At 49.5% G+C, this 21126-nt stretch overlaps 1 protein-coding gene across 7 annotated transcripts in view; it reads right to left on the reverse strand.

The window, feature by feature from the left end:
* The window catches only part of LOC118504564 (homeobox protein homothorax), a 173177-nt gene extending 153282 nt beyond the window's left edge, over positions 1 to 19895 (reverse strand). Inside the window, exons 1-2 of one of the 7 annotated variants that reach the window (XM_036039176.1) lie at positions 19771 to 19895; positions 16027 to 18041 (exon numbers count right to left, since the gene is read on the reverse strand). In XM_036039176.1, the coding sequence (XP_035895069.1) occupies positions 16027 to 16041 (15 nt within the window). In that variant the 5' untranslated portion in view covers positions 16042 to 18041; positions 19771 to 19895. Of the gene's footprint in view, positions 1 to 16026; positions 19430 to 19770 lie in introns of those variants that run through there. The other 6 variants (XM_036039179.1, XM_036039177.1, XM_036039175.1 and 3 more) reach the window with 6 other exon arrangements.
* Between the last annotated feature and the right edge of the window lie 1231 nt (positions 19896 to 21126).

Genomic DNA, 21126 nt, shown 5'->3' on the forward strand with positions numbered 1-21126 from the left:
AGTGGTGATCGTGCGCAAATTCCCGCCATCGGCTCGATCGAGGGAGTGAAAATCAAGGCTGTGAAAAGAGGAGTATGGAAGGGGGATGATTTTTACAAATCATGAACACCTTTTTCCCGCCCGCACACACACACACTCGCGGACGCTAAGCCTCCGCAAACAAAATTCCATTGGTCATGGTGTGTGAGCGCGCGCGTTCCGAGCGGGAATGTAAAGACAAGCGAAAAGCCCTTGGTTCGATGCGCCTTTTCACCGGAGTCAAACCGGCATGTCACGCACGCCCTCCCCCGAAAAAAAAACCTTCCCCACTACCCCCCCGCAGATCGACGATCGCGTATAAGCGCGTGATTGATTTTTTCCCCCTCGGTCGCCCGGCACCGAAACCATCGTCCCATTGTGTGCCGTCGAAGATCGAAAAATCCGCACAGTCACTCTTAGTTGTCAAAAATGTGTATAGACCTCCTCGGACGCTCGGATCAACACAGGCCCAAGGCATGCCGAAGAAATGATGATCGAGCGAGACCGTGCGTTAGCGCCCTTTTGTGTGTGTGGCTTTCCTCGGTGCTGGGGTTCGGGCGCGTCTTGCCGTCTGGCGTGCCGGTATCCCGTAAGCCGTAAAGTGTGTTGGCAACTTTTAACCGGAGCTTCTGAAACGCCGCCCGAATAAAATACCGGCCTGTGCAAGATGCTACAGCCAAGAAGCCCCCCCCCCCCCCCCTCGTTCGTTCGGGGTTGTCCAATCAATTTGGTCATTTTAAAACCTGCCGCATCGTGTACGCCGGGAGAGAGACGAACACACCACGAGTTATTATATTGTGCCATAATATCTGGAACCGATGCTGCTCCGAGCGTCCCGATCCGTGGGCGATCCTCCTCCCGTTTTCTGTCCGGTGCTGTTGGGCGAAAAGTTTTTGAATAAATTCAGGCGGTCATCTAAAGCCGCTAAGCAAAGAAAAGGTTCATTTACGCCTCAACTTTAAAGAGTTTCCCCCCCAGTTGGTGGAGGACGTCGGGAGCGGAAGAGAGAGAGAGTCCTCGGGAAGAAATTCAATAAAACCAGTCAAAAAGTATTACCTTCACCAGAGGCATCTACATCCAACCCTCTGGAAGTCTCAAAAGTTGACGGCGTTGGAACTTATCCACAATTGCCGGTGGAAGCTTTTCCTGAGGCAGAGAAAACTTGCCCAACCGTGAAGTCCACCATTCGCGTGGTGTGAAATCTCGCAGCATCCCGCTGAACGAGTGGGCGTTCTTTCTTGTCCCGCACGGTCGAACAAAAGCATCGGCCCGATAGAAACTTCAATTACTTGGTCGTCGTCGCCCGGTACACAACGTCCACTGTGCGGCGGCCTTGCAAGCAACCATCGCGGCTCTATTGTAATGGATTATTAAAAACAAAATTATGCAAATGAGTTTCCCGCGAGTGGCGTCTTTTTTTTCCCGCCGCGTCGAGCGAAGAGGCGGGACTTTGGGAGCGTTAGACTTGGGCCGGCTTTTTATTGGGTGTTTGTTGTTATCTCGTAGCGTCGTTCGTTCGGCGAGGGAGATGATTTGGTTTGCTTTCTTTTTTTTTGTTTGTCCACGTTCAAATGTCCGACGTTCGAGTGGGCCTCAGCCATTCTGGGGTGGAAAATTCTGTTGTTATCACCGTCACCGAGCGGCACCCGGCCGGTTTCCGAGAGCTAGAGTCCACCGCACATAACTTGAGAACTTTATTTTAATTAACTAATTATTTCAACGCTAAGCTTCCGCCAGCAGTGCCCTCCACTTCGATACCGATCGGCTCGGGGATAATAATTTTAGGACGAGTTTTATGGCCGGTTCTCCACCTTTATCTTTCACCCCAGCCGCACAGTGGACTGGGGCCCTAAATCCATTAGGCCAAAAATGTGCCTAATTACGCACACTGTTATATTGGTGAAGGTGGTGGTGGTGGTGGTTGGGTGGATTGAGGGTGGAATCGAGGTTGTTTTGCGAAAAATTCTGCTAAAACAACAGCGGCGTATCGGGTAAACTCCATCCTCCCCCAAAAAGAAAAAAAAAAAGACGACCATTTGCTATGGTTACGCGTGGCTAATCTTTTGCCACGTTTCCGAATTCCGTGTGCTTGTGTGTCGGTGCAAAAGCACATTAAGCACAATTAAAACAAAGCAAAATGGATAAAAATTCGTGTGCGCAAAATTTATGCATAATTATTAAACCGACGCACCGGATTTCGGGGGGTACAGCACGGCGTGCGGTTTTATTTTGCGGACAGCAATTGTTGTTGCGTTTTTGTTTTTTTTTTTGGACCAGTGTGCTGTAATTGTGCTTTGGTACGTACGGGCGGCAGGGGCTCGCCATTGATTCACATTTATTTGGCATGCCGGAGACAACCGTTTCGGCATCGGCGAAACATTGCACCAGGGCATGTAATTTACCAGACGACCCTTTTACGGTTCGACAGCCACAAGAGCACAGGTGGACAGTTCTAAGCTAGACAAAAGTCACCATAAAAACCGCACCACGTGTGTACGTGAAATAATTTTATATTAATGTGCAATAAAATATTGAGACCCCAAACGCGCCCACCCGTGTGTGTCTGCCTGTCAGGTTCATCCGCAGCAGTTTGCAGCCAGCGCGCGTGCATGCATTCGATGACAAGTAATAAATAAAATATTGGCAAAACATCGTAAAATGCTGGTGCTGGTTTCGATCCCCCCATTTCCTTAATCGACCGGACATTATGAACCCGCACAAATGGCTTAAAAGTGCTGATAGGAAATAATTATGCCACACCGATATCCCATACTCCACCATGCCGGTCCAACCAGGTGCCAACCGGTGTCGAGCCCTCTTGCATTAGCCCATCGACCCCCAACGTTTTGTGGGGTCGGCCACTCGCAGTTCGCAGAATGCACCCACCTTTTCCCGGCGAGGCCTAACTTGCTGCCTGTCTGAAGCCTATGCGTGCGTGCCTGTCACAATTGACAGGAGTTCCTTATTGCATTGCACCTCAACGCGAGCGCTGGGTGAAGAAATGTTTGACGCACAAGGATACCGACGGATGGAACATTTCCCAATACTCTTTGTTCTCTCTCTCTCTCCGTGTGTCTCTACATTTTTCCACTATCGCGACGACATGTCCACCGAGTCCCAGAAGGTAATAATTGTACGGCGTATGCTTTTTTTTTAAACATTTATGCCTAAATTACAATCAACGACTTTCCAATAGGCATAATTCACGCAACATTAAATATTCATCGACCGTTCAATGAATGGCGTACCTTCGGCACTAGTAAATTACTTCACTCCCCAAGCCCAAGGGAGGGGGGTTGATGGTGCGTCGGGTATGGCAAGTTCCCGAGGGTTAATCGATGGGTGGGTGTAAAAAAGGGGAAAACTAGTAAAAAAAACCCCGGCGAAACACGCACACAGAACACGTTGACATGAAGCTAGGTTCGGTGTGTTAGTCACCACGCGAACGGTGGGTGTTATCGATCGACTATACATGAGACTGTGCACAACACATAGTAATAGCGCAATAGGCGGCCGGCGTTTGGGTTCATGCTTTACTGTGTGAACTGTCACACTTTTACCCTCGATCGTGACACGCGATCGATATTGTGGATGTGGATTTTAATATAAAATTGCAGTTTGACAAGGTCCACAACGCACCGAAGGACACAACCGGAAGGGTTTTAAGCCCCGTTTCGATGTTTCATTGTGCCAAATGTCATGTCCTTACAATCTCCTTGCTCTCTCTCTCTCTCTCCATCAAATACCGATCTTGAATGACGTTGCAATAAAAATCCCATTTCAATCAAGAAAGCCTTGCACGTTCATGAATATCCTAAGGTCTGTGTCGGGCTTTAATGCCGGCTGCGTTGTGTTGGACGCTTTAAAGACATTCAGGACATTCGTGGGTGCAATGATGAGGGGGGCTACAGATGGATACAAAATTTGTCAACTCATCGCACCGTCCTGTGGGTGTTTGTGTCCCGGCGTTCCCTACTGCCGGAAACTGACTCAGCTGTTCCAAACTGCCGACTCATTGTCGTTGTGCAATGCAGTTGGTGTGGACAACGGAGTTCAACGGTGTCGGTTGGCTTTAAGCTGCAGGACTCTAGACACTCTGTCGAGCGTAGAGTGAGACAGTTCTGGACACGCACACGGATTAGGGGAACGCACACGGGACAGGGAATCGAGTCCTTCTGTTAGCCGGGGTTCTAATATTAACATACCGCTGGTCGCGCATTGGTCAGTTTTGAGGGGCCGTTCGCAAAACGAAACCGGTGGACTTGGCGACTGTGAGTTTGGGCGATTGGTGGTGATCGTAGGAACGTTGCAAGATACTGTACGTTCGTTGGTCCTGCTCCTGTTCCAGAACCGACCCGATTCGCCCATAAACGTAACGCATGCGTACGGTCCAATGTGTTAGTGTTCGTCCCTAGTTTTTGTTAAATGGCTCGAATCGAAGGGAATAATAATGTACAGCGCCAACGGGGAAGATAACAACAGGGAAACTTCGAACGTGCACTGTGTCTGTGTGTCCCGGCGAGAATGCTAGAGTAGGGAAAATGAGCGACGACAAAACAACAAAGGAAGGAAGAAAAAATACACAGACACACTCACAGACACACACAGTTCTGGAGGTCCTGGAGTGAGGGAACGCGCGCGCTCGCCGGAGCCAAAAAGGATCATCAATCAATTCTATCCCCTTGGCCGTACGCGCACTGTACGCGCGGCCATTTTGAAATTCATTACTTACATGCCATACGCAGAGGCATACGGCGAACCCACCGCTAACCCGGAGGAGCTCGACGCAAAACTAATAAAGCAGCAAACAGGGCCAGGCTCCCTGGTTTCTGTGTCAGACGACGACGTCGCCGACGACGCATTACTGCTGGAACTGACAGCAGTTTGAAGTGGCAGTGGCAAATCGTGCGTACTCGGATGAATTTCTGGTACCAACGTCGTATCACATCCAACCTTCTCTCGGCCCGGTTCCTTCAGCGCTTCACAGAGCAACGCTCCGACCGAGCGAGTCCCTAATAAGCTTTTGCCGGGGGAATTAAACTGAGCACAAATTACGCTGTGTGCGGTCAGCGGGAATGATGGTGGGAATGCTGCTGGAACCGGCGATGGGAAGTTCTTAAGCCCAAAACCAACTTCCCCAATGTCTGGTGGCAAATCTCCGTCGCCACAGATAAATCTGAGATTTGCGGAAAAGTTTGGTCGATTTTGGAACACGGAATCCTCCACGCTCTCTCGGCAAACTCTTTAGGCAGCGTAGCAATAGAAATACACCGGTGCTGGTGCTGTCTTACTATCTGTATCTTAGATGTGCTCTCCACCCCCAACCCACCTCATTGTTGAACTGTATCGATTCTTAACAACGGAAACGGAAATTTCTCAATATATCCCCGCAAACGTTGTGTAGCGTCCCCCTCTGGCCGAACGGAACAGTGATTAGTCGAACAAGTTCTGCGCCGTATCGCTGATAAAAAAGCTGTTCGAACTTCTTTGCTCCGTCGACGCCGGGTGGTGGCGTTGGCTGTATCGCCGTATCAGTCCCATTCATCGGTGGTGGTTCTGTTCCGCCAAACGGCAGCAAAACATCAACCGTGGAGAGAGTGAGCGAGAGATTAGAACACCGTCCCTTAGCCTGGAAATGATAACTTTCGCAAACACACGACACATTTCATATCGTACTTGAACTGTACGCAAAAGGGGTAAGCGAAGGGGTGGAAGGGGTTGGGAGGGTTTGGAGAACCTGGAACAGTTTCGGTACAGCCAGTTTGTCTAGCGTACACGATCATCGGCCACCGTAGCTCGGTACGTTTGTTATCAGGCAAGCAATTCTAACACCTCGGCTTGTCACCTGAGCGATGTCGTTTCACGGACCGTCGCAGTTGGGGCTTATTTTGGAACGCAGGAAATCGTACTGACCAGCGTAAGGCCCCGTAGAACGGGGGCAGATAGTGGTGAGGAAGTAAGCAAACAACATTCCGTGCGTGCGTGTGTGTGGATAAAATAATTCAACGAATCTGATATCACTACGCTGCCTACCTCGTTGTTTGATTTATTTAACAGTTTTCGATCTTTCAACAACTCGATTGGGGAGTTGCGTGGTGATCATCAGCGCCTCTTATCAGCGTACCGGAATGTACCGCGAGCACCAAGGAGCGCAAGATGAGTTTAAAGAATCTATCCCTGCAAATAGCGCATTATCTTGGGGCACCACGAGGGCTCTCCGACAACCACAAAAACGAAGAGCCCGCCACTGTATCCGGTCCAAGAGAGCTACTGCCCACCGACTGTACGGTCCACGATGCTATTAGCGAGCCGGTGTCCGAGATTTTGGAAAGTGCTCAAAATTGAACATGATAGCCGGGGACATCAGAAACGGAAGCATTCTGGTGGACGGAAAGTTAAACGATCCGTACAGTACAGCCCATGTGCAGAGGCGGCTCGGCTCGTTTACTGCACTGTGGGGAGCGGTAGTGGTTGTTGGCGGTGGCCGGTTGTTTGAAAATTGTGATCAATTGAAATGGAGAGCCATCGTTAGCGCGCGTGCATCGTTTTTCCCGCACCGCCAAACACGCCTGTGCCAGCAGAATTGTCGTCAATTGATGCTGACCGGAGTTTGATGCTTGCTGTGTATGCTGGTGCGACGGCTTTTGCCGAGGGTTTCTGACAGATCTTTTTCCCTCCTCCCTGTCTCCTACCTCGACCGGATGCTGGTTCGAAGTACGCACTCATGCTCATCAACACCGACACCGTTTTCAAGTGTCACAAACCGTCATCGAACCGTCAAATGGTGTGGTGCTCTCCTTCGCGGCCAAAGTGGTGTTCTTCTGCCGCGCGAATTGAATGACTTTTGCCCAATCACACGTTTGGCTTTCGCAAATGACAGGGCCACCACCGAAAAGAGTGAACCGGCGTTCGTAGTACTGCAGAGCTCGGGCTGCCAACAACAGCATCATCGCACATCGGGTCCTCAGGTTCCTCAGGTGTATGTCATCGACTCGGGCGGTGGTGTTTATCATATGGACATCGTCCTGTGGTCGTTGACATACTTTCCGACACCTTTGCGGACAAGAAGATATAAATGTAATTCTAAGAACATCACCGCACCACACAGAGAACATCATCACCAAACCAGCAGTAAAAAAACACAAAACTCAGGCAATCCGGCCAAAGGGAATTAGAACCATAAAAAATTCTAGAACTGGGTGGGCCTCGTGCACTGGCGTTTCGAACACACACACTGGTCACTGGCAAGAAAATAGTCACCCAAAAGACTTTGCCGCCAACAGCAACACGTACACGGTGAACATCATTACGCCGCCGGGGTCGGATTGTCAAAAATCAAGCTTCACCGGGTGTGGCACACGGGACTGTGGGTAAGGCATGGCGCGGGGAGAAAGGGAAACCGGTGAGGCAAGAGATATAAAATATTATAGTCATCATCGTCTTCTCGCCGACACGGAGCTTGGTGGTGGTGATTCGCCTTCCCCATTTTGAGAGGATTTAATGTGCCCAAAATCATTTCACGCCGACCATTCGGACCTAACGGCGTAACGAAACGAAGCATCTCCTCGTTTATGACGATGAGCGGTGGAATGGACAGGAAAACATCAGAGCGACATCACACAGGTAGAACAGCAGGGTCCCCCCCCCCCCCCCCCCGTGTCCAAATCCTCGGGACACAACACACATTCCTGTTTTATGTGCATTTTTTCGTTTCCTAATGTTGCTGCTATAGTTATTACTCCTTTTTATTCTTTCTCTCTCTTCACTCACACTCCGAATCCCGCATGTTAAGAAACATCCGGGCCAAGGAACTACGGCTGACGGATGCTACAATGTTACGTGATCTATCTATCACACAGCCGTCTCTAATGCCGGTAAACGTTCGTCCGTTCGGTGCACATGTTTTGTCACCTAGTTCCCCGTGTACGAGTGACCCGCTTTTGTTTCGACAACACATTATGCCCAACACGCGGGTGACCCCGTGTGTGTGTGTGTGTCTAGATATTAGCATTGCCGCATTATGTCATACCGGTAGTAGCAGCAGCAGCAGCAGCAGCAGCATCAACACCGTCGGGAAGCCCTTTACCGACCTGTGGGAGGCATTTCGATCGATCCTCCGAAGCGGGTCAAACATACCCCAAGCGCGAACTTGAATGGTTGGTGGCACCAGGATTTATTTCCTGTTCCTGTGACCCTTGAGCTGTGCTGTGCGGATGTCGGCCTCATCTGTGGTATCTGTGCACGGGGCAGCATGGGGCCTCGGTAACAGCTCGAAACGATCGAACCGGACCGAAAAACCTGCTGCGCGTCGCGTGATTGCTGGCGTGCCGTTTTTAGTGGCGTGGTGTCCCGCCGGGTATCGGCATTCATTACGCCATACGGTACGGATAGGATCTAGCTGTGGCGATCTGAGGCGCGCCGGTGCGCCTGGTCCCTGCTTTTTTGGTGGGTTAGACACCCCGGGTTTGACCTTTACACGGTACCGCGCCAACTACACCGAGCACTTTTGTACATGGTTCAATTGAATTTGCACTTGGTGGCCAAATATTTGCGTCCAACTTTAGGGACGCTATTACAACGCCCATCGCCCAATACGGGGCTCGAGCAAAGGGTGCGAAAAGATCTGTTGGCGCGATTATCGAGATAATCGATAGGTTCGCCCAAAGTGTTTGGTAGAAACTTGACACTAACGAACCAGTAAATCGCATCGATCTACAATCTTCAAATCTATCACCAGGAAAATTTGACATCTACCAACCCCGATTGGTTTGTGTCACTGTGACAGAGAGAGAGAGATAACGGAGAGACAGCGAGACGACCTTGGTTGGAATTTTATTGCCAACTGAGACGCACAGAGCCAGCAAACCGCTTGTTAAAAACTGTCGACCATCGCATTGCAGCAGCATTCCACCGATGTTGCCATTTGCAGCCATTCCTCAAACCCTGGGGCGGTTTCCACGACGGCAAGAAATGAAAGATCATCCACGGGTAATATAATAATTTCCTAAATGCATATCATTTTGCAGCTCTCTCGGTCCCATTTCTATCTGCCGTTTTTGTTTTACTTTTGACTGGATTCTTGGACCGTAGGCTTCGTTTTCTCACAACTTTATTGCTGTGGTTCTTCATCCCTGTGTGTGGAAGAGGCGATGAGGCTTTGGTTCGCCTTCTGCCTTCCCGCACACCTATCGAGAAACCCATCACCCAACGTTTTTGAAGGCTGCGAGGCAAATGAAATGAACTTTTAAGCGCTAGAATCACACCCTGTCATTCTGATCAACGCCCTTTTTCAACCATCAAATAACGATAAACTTTTACGACTGTCATTTTATACCGCATAATTATACTGTATTTTTGTTGCCTCTTTGCTGGACGTTTCTTGATGCTTTGGATCTCGTTTTCGTTGCCTTTTTTCTTGTTGCGTTCGTTTTTCCCGTTCCAATCTTCAGGAGGTGCATCTCAGATTTCCGTAGGATCTGGATGCGTTTTCTGTACGGAGATCAGTAGAATTGAATTTACTTGCATCCTAAACGCATTTAGTCGTGAGAGAGATTAGCAAACACCGTCGCTATGAGTTTGTTATAATCTTTCCTGGAACTCCGAACACACCGAGACATCATACTTCAGCCAAACAACTTTTCGACACTTGTCCGCAAGATCAGTTGCGTCGGTATGTCGGCGTGTCGGTACGGTTTGCGAACCATTTCCAGCCGCGCACCCATGCGAGATCTTGCGCTCTCTGGGTGCACCACCCGGGCATCATCAGGGCCAAAATGACTCCTTCGTCATCGACATGGCATTCGCGATCGCGCGCTCCGTGCTCGGAAGAATGCACGATTCTCGGGTATCGGTTGAGGTGGCTGGATTTCGGGCGTATCGCACCGCCGACGCCGCGCGATGACGATGAGAAATGTGGTCCGGATTAAGAATTGGCTGGCGGACCTCCATTACAAACGGCGGCATTTATTTCAGCATCGACAGCCACGTCGCGGCCACGCTACTTGGACTACCATTCCCCCTCCGTTTGCATCGTCTCGATTTCCAGCCAAAAAGGGGGTGAAAGGAAAAGCGAACTTAGGGCAGGAAAAAGGGCCGTAATTGAATTTCAGCAGTACCCCGACGTTTTTCGATCGTACGTTTGGTGCGGTACGAGGGAGTTTTTCGAGCCCAGATCTTGGTGCGATCTCCATCTCTCCACACTTTGTGACTTTGTGAGTGTCTGTGTGTGTGTGATGTATTTTTGTGCGTGTCGGTGTCCAAGGGAGCTCAGCCACCGTGGCGTGTGTATATGATGCAATGCAACAAGCATCCATCTTTCGGTCCGCCGGTTCAACGACGACGATCTGTCGATGATTAACGCTCCCCCAACTGCAACGGCGGTGCCATATTGCGATCGATTCGGGGCCGAAGACTATTTTTACCCTTCACATTTTACACCGCCGCGGCTGGGAAGCGCCCGGTTTGAAGGAATTTATTTTCTAGCCTCATGGAAAACTTCCTGCAGTTCACCTTTGGAACACTAATCGTCCGGTATGGTTAAAAGTGGGACGACCATCGTCACTCGCTTCAAACGGCAAAACACGCTCCACACGTCCCCGATCGCTGCCGACCCTCTCGAAGCGCTCGGTGGAAAAGTGCGTGCGTGTGTGGGGTGGGATGAGAGATTAAACAAATAATAATTTATATATTCATGATGTTTATCTCGTCAAGGATTGTATACAATCGATCACGCGCGTAATAATCATAGCCAAGATGCGAACGGTGCGCCCTCGGCAGGTGAGAACACACAGGTTCCTCCTCCGCTGCTGCCGATGTTGCTGCGGGAAAAGTGGGGGTTTTTGAAGTGGCCCTCACCACCACACCATCCCCACTAGCTTGTGTGTTTTTCCTTCTACCGACGATCGTTAGTCAAAAATAAAATACCACAACACTTCACCAACCTGGATCTGGGTTGGTTGAGGTTGGATTTTCTTTTTTGGAGGAAAAATTATACACACACACACACACCTCGTTCTCTTCCGACCGATAGCTTCCAGAATTGATTTTATTTGTGCGCGATCAAGTCCGGCTTCGAACGTGAAAATCCGGGGAGGAATATATTCCTTTTAATGGCGCCGAACGGTGGCCGGTGGTCTGGTTTTTCTAGCCCAGCCCCAGCCGAAGGACTGTTCCAAAACCGATTGATGTTGGTAGCCGGAGGAGAGAAAAAAAATGAAGGCCCATGAAAGGTAAACTGTATTTCATAAAATGTTTTGGTTTGTTGCACACCTCGGAACAAAAAAAAAAAACCACGGTGGGAGATATAGCCGGGCCATTCCTTCGGGTCTGCGCGTAAACAACATACATGCTCTAGGAAGCTTTTAACTTTAAGATGCGCCTGGTCGGTTTGCAGTTTCAAACTTCGGCCGCCGCCGCCACCAGCAGCATCCCGATGTAATGATTTATAATAAACTTCGTGTTTGAATAATATCACTTTCGAGCCGGTGGATATCGATAGATACGCACCGACGCACGCGGACGCAGCTCGGAACAACATTCACCAGAGCGCTCGGCGGAGCATATATTATTGCACACACGCACTCGCGCTCACTATTTTTCATCGATTGCAAACAAACGGTAATGGTGTAGTTTGTTATTCACGTAAGACACACCGGCACGTACCAGATTTCACACTTAATCAATCAGTTTTGAGCCGCCGAACCTCATTTACTCTAGCACTTTCGGAGCACTTTCGGGCGCAGATGGACAACACTTTGCGCGAATGAAATACGGTGTGCGTTGCTGCTGATAGGCAAGACTACGCGAATGGTAATGATTTTTCCAATTTTTAACTATCACACCAATAGCTCACACTGATGCACTCACAACACTCGCTGGAAGTTGAATTGCATTATTGAAATGGAGCGACGTTTATGAATATGGCCGGCGTATGGGACGCAAACATCTTCTCACATAACCAGCCTTAACTGCCGGTTTATATGCGAAATAGATAGAAAATTGCACTTCTTCTAACGAACCTTTTCCCCATACACACACACACACCCAGACAAAAGCCCTCGCTCGCCCAGCTGCATCGTTCCGAGTTGATTAAAATGTGTAACAACGTACCCCGCGCAAGTCACTTTTATGAATTTCATCGCAATTTTTAGGCTTTCGCTACTAGGACATCGTCTAGAAATGAGCCATCCGGGGCCACAATTGCCATTCCATAACTAGTTAAATATTAATAAACACACACCCCTCAAACGCAGCATCAAATCCATCCCATCTGTTGCCAATTGCCAATGTCTGGTGTTTGGCAAGCGCAACAACAGCAAACGCGCGAACAGTCATAATCATTAAGCGCTAAAGCCGTGGCATAAGTCAACGTCAGACAAAATTGACGCGCCGCACAAATATGCATGCTATGCAAACACAATCACCGAGGTTTTTTTTATCTCCCCTGGCGTGTGGGGAAGGTTGGAAAAGCCGGGGAAAAAAACGCCGGCTATTTGAACGCAAATTTCCACATGGCCACAATCCGGGACTATGATGCTGCGTTTTCTTCCAACAAACGTGGCCTTGCGTCCGTGTATTACTAATCGGAAAACGGCAAGGAGACACGCACCGAAATACCATCAGGCTGTTATTTTGTAAAGCCAGGGAAGCAACAGCAAACTCATCCGTTCGGCGCGCCCTATCGAGCGACGGCGGTTGAGTATTTTTATGAAAATGTTGTCATAAAACCGAGACGAGATAGTTAAGGAGGCTGTTTGCAACAAAAAAAATAAGTTGGGGACCAAAAACGAAACAGATCCAACCATCAAATACCGACGCTTAGAGCAGGTCCGTTGCCACCGCCGCCGTGCGTGTGTAAAAAATCAACGAGAATATTATTTGCTGCCTATCGCCACAGCGGCCACGATTGGCGACGGGAACGACGACGATGGAGCTGTGGGAAAAGTGTTGTTTGTTTGGGAAAGAAAAATTTCGAACTAAAGTAACGCTTTCTGTTAGCTGTCAATCGATAAATATTAAGTTTTTGTGCTAAATTATCAATTTTCATACAATGTTAGGGAAATTTTAAATTTGCTCCAATTTTTCCACCTTGAAATCGATCCGTGAACCACCGCTTTAGCTGTCAGATCGATCAAACGGCAAGCAACCCGCAGATCAAAGCGTTACGAAGCGTTACAATCGAATTGTAACCGTCTACCTTCTGCATATCTTTAAAGGAATCTAACGTTTGCCTTCGGGACTCTATTTCTAGTACTCCACAAAGATAAAGAAGTTAAAAAAACTCTTTTTGATACAGTTTTACACCAAATGCACACTAAATATAGAACGTAATAATCATTCAGCACAAGTTAGTCGCATCAAGCCAAACGTTTCGCCGTGCTGTTCTGTCGCTTAAGTAGGCGTAGGAAGATCGAGGGTTTTATTTACCTCTGTTTTTTTTTTTGTTTTTGCTTCCCCAGGACAATCTTTCAATTTCACCGGTGCCCGGGGTCCGACTCGAGTCACTGCCCTCGCCTGCATTCCGTGTAGTTTCCATTAGACATTTAATTACCCGTTCAACCATCATCATCGCCGTCGTCCGTTAACCGGTGGTTGTTGAGCTTAAGTTGCGATCACGATGAACACACAGCAACAAAACATGCCTTCATCATGCAAAGGCAAAACATCAACGCACCACACCGCGTCATCAATCGGACACAAATTGATCACCAAATCCGCGCGTGTACCAATCCACGCATTGAAGTTATTTGTACCGGGGATTGCTTTCCACAGCCGATTGCACCTACAGTCAAATGCAGGCTGGGTCTGGGGAGCGTTTTGGTCAATCTCCATCGATTGCTAACCGAACCGGAATAATTGAAATAGACATCAGCGAGTTTTGATTTCGAGTCAAACATTGTTTGCAAACAGTTTTATATCGGGTGCGGGGGCGGTTTTATACTATAGTCACCGCGTTGGATGAGCGAATGGCAATAAAAAGTAAGCAATATAAACCTTTCATTACCGCTTGGTGGGCTTGGTGCACATGAGACTGCAGCCGTTGTTAGGCAGAAGTCTTGTTTTTATTGGTGAGCCCCAAAGCATAAAGCTGCAGCGTGCATATGTATGCCGGGGACAGTACTCCCGAGTGTGTAATTTAACCTTACACGTATTCACTTATTTTTATAATCCAAAATCCCGTACAACACGACATATTCGCGACAAGGGAAGTATGATTGGAGTTGTCGTTCGCTTTTTTTTTTTGGGAGAATAAGCACCCACGGAGTGCTGTCACGAACTAGTCATAATTATGAGCTGGCCATCATCAAGAGATTTGTTTGTGAGGCAAAGATTCTTTAGCCCACTTTCTTGCTGCTCACGTCCAACTGCTTGGAAAAGCTTTTCTCTTTACACGGTGGATATGTGATATCCCGTACCGAGAGACTTATTTAGCAGCGGGAACGATTATTTCTTCAACCTCGCACAAGGATCTCATCAATGTGTTCCTCTTCGGTCGTGTTGTATCTTTGCTTTTTGTTGTACCATGCTGGAACAACGAAAAAGGCTTAATGGCCAACCGAGGTTCCGCCTTGGCTGTAGCAATCTCAGTTGTGGATGATTTGCGAGCCCACAGCGGGAACCAGCAAGTGTGTGTGTGTGTTTATGACAAGTTTACGATCGCCCAAAAATCACCATCATAAAGAGTTAATTTTGGATCGGTGCCTTTTTCACAAGCAATCCTCCGCTATTTACGGGGGAGTGAATCGACTTTTAATTTGTGCTGTTTATGGTTTATGGAAGTGTCACTTTGCTTTCGCACAGGCACTCTCATCTCTCCTATAACGAGCCGTAGTGCAGATGACCTTCGACCAGTTTACGATCACAGTGTCGGCCATTGCCACGCATACCTTCGGAGCGTATCCTTTCACGATGGCCGTACTTCCTTGACGATATCGCCCGTACTGCCGCAGGTAGATGGCATCTTCTCGACCCAAACAAAAATTATTACCATCGGCATTATTCTTTCACCTATCCCGTTCGTCCAGGTTCTTGTGGAGGACTTTTTTCCCGAAAATCCAATCAAGTTTGTTTAACGTTTCGAAAACCCCGCGGTCGGTCGGTGTACTTTCTTCTTTCGCCGGATTAAAATCAACTGTTGCCGACAAAAATTCCCAGCTTCCCGTGCCGTGTACCTGGGGTGAAGGAGGAGGTCACACGAAAATTGGTCCCTGGTACCTTCGGGTAAACGGGCACCACTGCAACACCACCGCTGGACGCCCTGCTGGTATGCCCGCAGTTAATCAAGGGGTCGTACAGGGATGCTGGCCCGAAACGGTGCCAGTTGCCTGCCAACTAATATGAGCATCTCCCGCTGACATTTGCATGCGCGCACACACACACGCACGCTTGTTTGTGTGCACACCCACAAACAAACACGCACACGGTTGATAATCAGGGTTTTGGGGGTGAATATTGGCAAAAACGAGGCAGAAGACAGAAAACTCACACAACCGATGACTTTTCGGATGAGGTTTTCTTCGCAGGCAGCTGTACCGGTGAGCGTCCGAGAGCACCCAAAAACCCAACGCACACACTACCTGTCCCGACGGCCGATGCTTTTGACGGTCGGGCATAGCTCGCAACTACGAACGAGGCGTGTGAGCCACCGTCTCTTCTTATAACTCCCAGGTCTGGTCGGGGCCACAAAAAGAGATTATGTTGGGCGAGGGAGGAAAGGGAAAATTTGCATTTAAATTGAGAATTCTCGAACGATCTGACCTGTGGTCCCGCGCTTACAAACACCGCGGCTCCTACTGTGCCTGTAGGAGCGGGACACGATCCACTGACTTATGGGTGGACACATACCACACGGAGCTCTGTTGTTGAGCTTCTCCTAATCCTGATATTCACAAAAATAGTGCCGAATTTTTAATAGGATGATCGAGAACCCGATCGATTGGTAGGTAGAGAGATCCTGCGGCCGAAATACCTAACCGGAGACGGGAAGAAAACACCCCTTGCGACACTTACCCTAGGCTGTGCCATGTGTGTAGATCGTTGAAGTAGTCGTTGTTGTTGCCGGAATGTTGTGCGCCGTGGCTAGCAGTCGTTTGCGCCTAGCTAGCCGGACTTTGTTCGCTGGTTTTCTTTCGAGAGCACCACACGCGTGAAAGCCTGCTAGAACTTGGATAACTTGGCTTCTTTCGAACTTCAGAAGATCCTCTTATCTTTCGTATACACACGCGTCACCTTCTTTCTCTCACGCATGCACCACTTTCTTCATACACTTTCAGACACTTTCAGATACACATATGCAAGGGGAGTGGGGTGTTTGGCAGGTTCTTTTCACCTGCAGCACCCGGTGTGGAGGGGGTGGGGTGGGGGGGCGTCGACGCACCGATTAGACACACACGCACCACTATACTATATACGGCTGACACCATGCATGATGCGGCGCTTTGTCAACGAAACACTTTGCGAGGATCGAACTGCGAGGATCACACTTTTGTCGGTGTTGGCTGATGGCTACGCCGTCGGAATCTTCTTTCGCCCGCCCTGGAAAACTCCTGCTTCTCACCGCCCAATATCACCACCGGACGAATGCATTACGCGACCGATTCGATGTGCTGTGCCGATCGGATGCAGATGCGTCCGGCCACGATCATCTGGCGTGCTGATAGCGTACACCTAGGACCCGTCCAGCGAAACACCTTCCGGGGTGTGTGGTGGTATCACAGGACCCTTCGCTCAATCTCAATCTTTCTCGTGCAGCGCCTTCGTACGTGTTTTTTTATCGGTGAACAAAACTTTCAACACGTTTCCCGCAAGAGAGTTATGAATTCTGGAGCAAATAAAGCTGCGGCCGTACGTTCTGTTTGCTTTGCTTTGCGACGGGTGTATATATAAAGGGTATAGATGTATAATTTGTATATATAACTCTTGTTTTTCTCTTTCTCCTCTTGCCTCTAGCCCGCTTCGGTGTGGGGTTTTGTGAGTGTGTGTTTTACTTCCTTCTCTTGCTGTGATGCGCCTGCAAGGATAAGGTACTTTCTACCGCACATCTAAATCTATCATCAGTTTCGTATACTTTCACATCAGACCGGCCATCTTACTGGTGAACTCTCCCCTGTTTTTCTGTTTTTCCTTGCGTATACGTTGCGACGGCAGGGTCGCTCGATCGGGTTACCACACTCTCACCGAACGATGATCGGCATCACTGATCGAGAGCCCCGTTTTTTCTGCCAGAATCCACGGTTGTGATCGTGTTAGTTGTGGGGGGGGGGGTGTTTTTTTTTGGTAAACTTTTGTGGGCTTAAAAATAAAGCTACGCTTTTCTTCCGGTGTGTATGTGTATACCTTGGTTGGTTTGTTCTAGACACTCCGTGGGTCTCTCCTGCTTTGTGTTACAAAAATTTCGTATACCTTCTGTATTGGGTCTCTGTTGCGTGCTGCGTCTCCTTAAGCATCGAGACTTCGCCTCACCGACTCACGATATCACTGCGTTGCAAATATTTAGTAGCAGAGTAGTAGCTGCAGTAGCCGTAGGTAGTGGCCGATAGTGGTAGTAAAAGTAGTTTTGCTCGTCTTGCGCTACTCTCGTGCTAGTTCCAGCATGGGTGTGTAATGGTGAATATTATTTTCTTTTTGGTGGTTTGGTGGTTGCAAAAATGCCGTATACTGTTGTAGGAAACGTGAGATACATGTATCCGCTTCAAGCCCGGACACGTTCGCCTGTTGCTGTTCCGTGCACACGCGAAAACCGATCACATCCTCTTCTGCTGCTGGTTGCGCTTTTGGCTCCGTTTACCGTCGGTTAATCGGTCGGATGCTGCTGCTGCTGCTGCTGCGTATCTCGCGTAAAACTGTCGCACGAATGTCACACGGTTTCGTTTCGTTGTTGTTTTTTTTTTCTTCTCTCTGTTGTATAAATTCGGATGTGCGACGGTTTTTCTATGACCACTAACACCAGACACAACACTGATGAAACGCGAAACGGCGGGTTTTTTTTTCTTCAACTTTCCCGGATTTAAAAACGCAATCGAAAACTAAAACAAAAATATGAAAAATACACTAGAGCAAAGCAAAAAACACACTCTCGTTTTAACAATCAAATTGTAGTACGCACTTGTTACTATTGAACGGGATCTACACGCGATGTAAATCCTCCCGCGCGAACACAGACACACACACACACGCGACCACTTTCTCCCAATTTTCACACGCGCTGTACCGTGGTTGATAACACGCGAAATGGTAATTTCATACCCGGCACAGTATGAAAACAAAAAACCCAATCGTGTACAAGAGCCCGATAAACAAACCGAAAACCGAAAAGAAACTGCTGCACCGATCGCGCGACTAATCCAGATTCGGGGTGGGAAAAAGCCCCCTTCCGGAAAGGATAATATTAGACGGCCGTAACCAAACACACGCACACACACAGGAACCGGGACAGATGCAACGGAAAAGTATCCCAATCGACCGCGAAATTAATAAGATCGTTACACCACCGTATACACACAGACACACCCGGCGTTTATACTTTACGCGTTCCGTTGTTATTGTTATTGGCGGGCGCTAGTTTAGTTGGGCTGCCGTTGCTGCTGATGCTGCTGATGGTGGTGCTTCGCGCGAGATGTGTTTTGTTTTTATGTCGCCCGATTAGAGGATATTAATTTCCATAGCCTGGCGACGGCGGCCATATATTTTCCGGTCAGTCGGCCAAACACACCGACACGCGCTCTCTATAGGGTTCGCCCTCGGCGTCGTCCTCGGACTTTGGGAGTTCGGGTTCGCGCGAAACTGTTGGCCACCGCCGTGTCGTGGGTTTGCTGGCCCGCGCGCACACACGATTCGGTTACGACGTTCGACGCGGCCCGCTTTTTGTGGCCCGTCGAAGAATAAGTGCCCCCGAAACAAAAGGGCCCCTCGGAACAACCGTTGGCCTCACACACGAACGGTGGACAGATGGGGACGTATGGTGCGCGAGCGACAAACGGAACAACAACAACAACAAAAAAGGTGTATATTTCTCGTACGCACGACGACGCTGCTGCTGCTGCTGCTGCTTTTCTCCGCTCGGCGAGCTTGCTGCCTGTGTGCGCGCTCTAGTGGTGTGGTGTGTGCTGGCTATGATGATAATAAATGACTAAACGCGTCGGAACGACCCAACCAACGAATCGCTTTCTCGTGCTGCTCGTCCGACGTCGTCGTCTTCGTCGTCGTCGTCGTCGTCGTTGGTTGTTGCCCCGGTTGTGCTGGTGTGCGTGACGACGACACAAACACCGTGACTGATGGACTGAGCGAGATGAGCACAGTGAGATGAAGTGAGCCGTACCACTGCTCACCACCCTTCACCCTTGGGTGTGTGTGTGTGTGTGTGCGCTCGCGCGCCAATAAACACGAAACCACCGAGAAGAGGACGACGGCGACGCGCGAGGATCGACGATGCTGGAGTGGCGAGGAGTTGGGTGGTGATGGTATTATATTGGAATATATTCCCGCACCGTATAGGTAGGAAAGGAATGTAGGGGAGGATGAGGAACAGGGGTTGTTGGAAGATTGGAAAGACGCGTGCTCCAACGTGACGTGAGTAAAGCTGGGGGAGAAGGAGTTGGGCGGGAAAGTCAGGGTGGCGGGAGGACCAAACAGAACAATAACCAACCCAATCCAGAGTCCAGAGTCGTGTCACGCGGCACCGCGCTCACTTGCGCGCACTTTGCGGAATTTTGTTTAAAAAAAATATGTGTGGTATATATAGATATATATAAATACAAAATATAATGCTGTGTTTTGCGCGCGCGACGTCCGAGCGACGTCTCCGTAACTCTCACTCTCTCGGGCCCGTCGGTACACGACGTCGTACGCGGTTCGAAGGCAAATATACACTGTCAATCAACATTTATCTGCCCAGCCTCTGCTGCCGCGGCTGTCCGGCTCACTGTTGTTTGGGGCTGGGCCATTACGACGGGATGGAATCTCGTCGTCCGCTGGCTCCATCTCAGCGCGCGCCACAAAAGTTCTTTCTGGGGGGTGGGTGGTGTGTTGGTAGGTTGGAACGACCCTTTGCGGCTCTCTGTGTGTGTGCGAGCGAGACCGGCACCGGATCCAGCCGAGCAGCCGAGCGAGACGGCACGAGCAGGGAAAATTTATGGTCCCGCCTCTTCACCGGCTGCGTTGTTGTGCACACGCACACGCAGAGCACCGGTCGTCAGGCAACAGCAGAAAGAAAAAAAGGTGCAAAGGAAAAGCGGCGCAGTGAGCAACGATGACAGCTCAGCTCACCGCGACAGCTCACGCGCGTGAGCTGAATCATGCTCACCCAGCCGAGCTCATCTCGTGCTCACGGTGGTGAGAATGGTGAGAAGCGTGTAGTTTGTTTGTTGCTAGCGTTGCTGACGGTGTGTTAGTGAACGGCGTACACAGCACAAAGCGAAATGAGACGGAAACACATTTACTTTGCGATGAAACGAGTGAACGAATGCGTGACCGCGTGCTTGAATGGGGAATCGGCTGTATGTGTGTTTGTGGCTGTGTGTCTGTTTGCAGCGCGCTCGTTTTTTCCCTTCGCAGCGAACGCTGGCTGGCCGAACGCAAACACAGGCTCTCTGAACGCAAACGTCAAAAAAGACACGACGTTACGACGTTATCTTGCGACGTTTCTCACTCGGGCAGCAGCAGCACACATCATGATGGTGCTGCTGCTGCTGTCGTGTACCGTGCCATGGGGGGCGGGGTATGATTTCAAAAAAATGGCTCCGCCTATTGCCCACAGTCGGGCCACCCTATGAAAAGTGATGGCAGTATACAATTATTTATACGGCTGATTGAAATGAAGGATGTTATGGGCCGGAGATTGGTGGGCCACAGTTTCCCAACTCCGGCGCACATTCCAACAGCCAAGCGTCTTCATACGCGGGCCAGCTCATACTCATACACAGCCAGCCACCGATCAGACGTGACATCATCTTGTGTCCGTCGTGCGAGCTTCAAGAAAATGCTCGCAAAATGACGACGACGACGACAGCACGACCACGAAGGCTAACCAGTTTGGCCCCGAGGAAAGAAGACTGACTTCGACTCTCGAGAGCAGCGAGGTTCTTTTTTTTTGTGCAAAATAAAGGGAAAAAA

The sequence above is a fragment of the Anopheles stephensi genome, chromosome 2 (genome assembly GCF_013141755.1).
Source record: "Anopheles stephensi strain Indian chromosome 2, UCI_ANSTEP_V1.0, whole genome shotgun sequence".
NCBI lineage: Eukaryota > Metazoa > Arthropoda > Insecta > Diptera > Culicidae > Anopheles > Anopheles stephensi.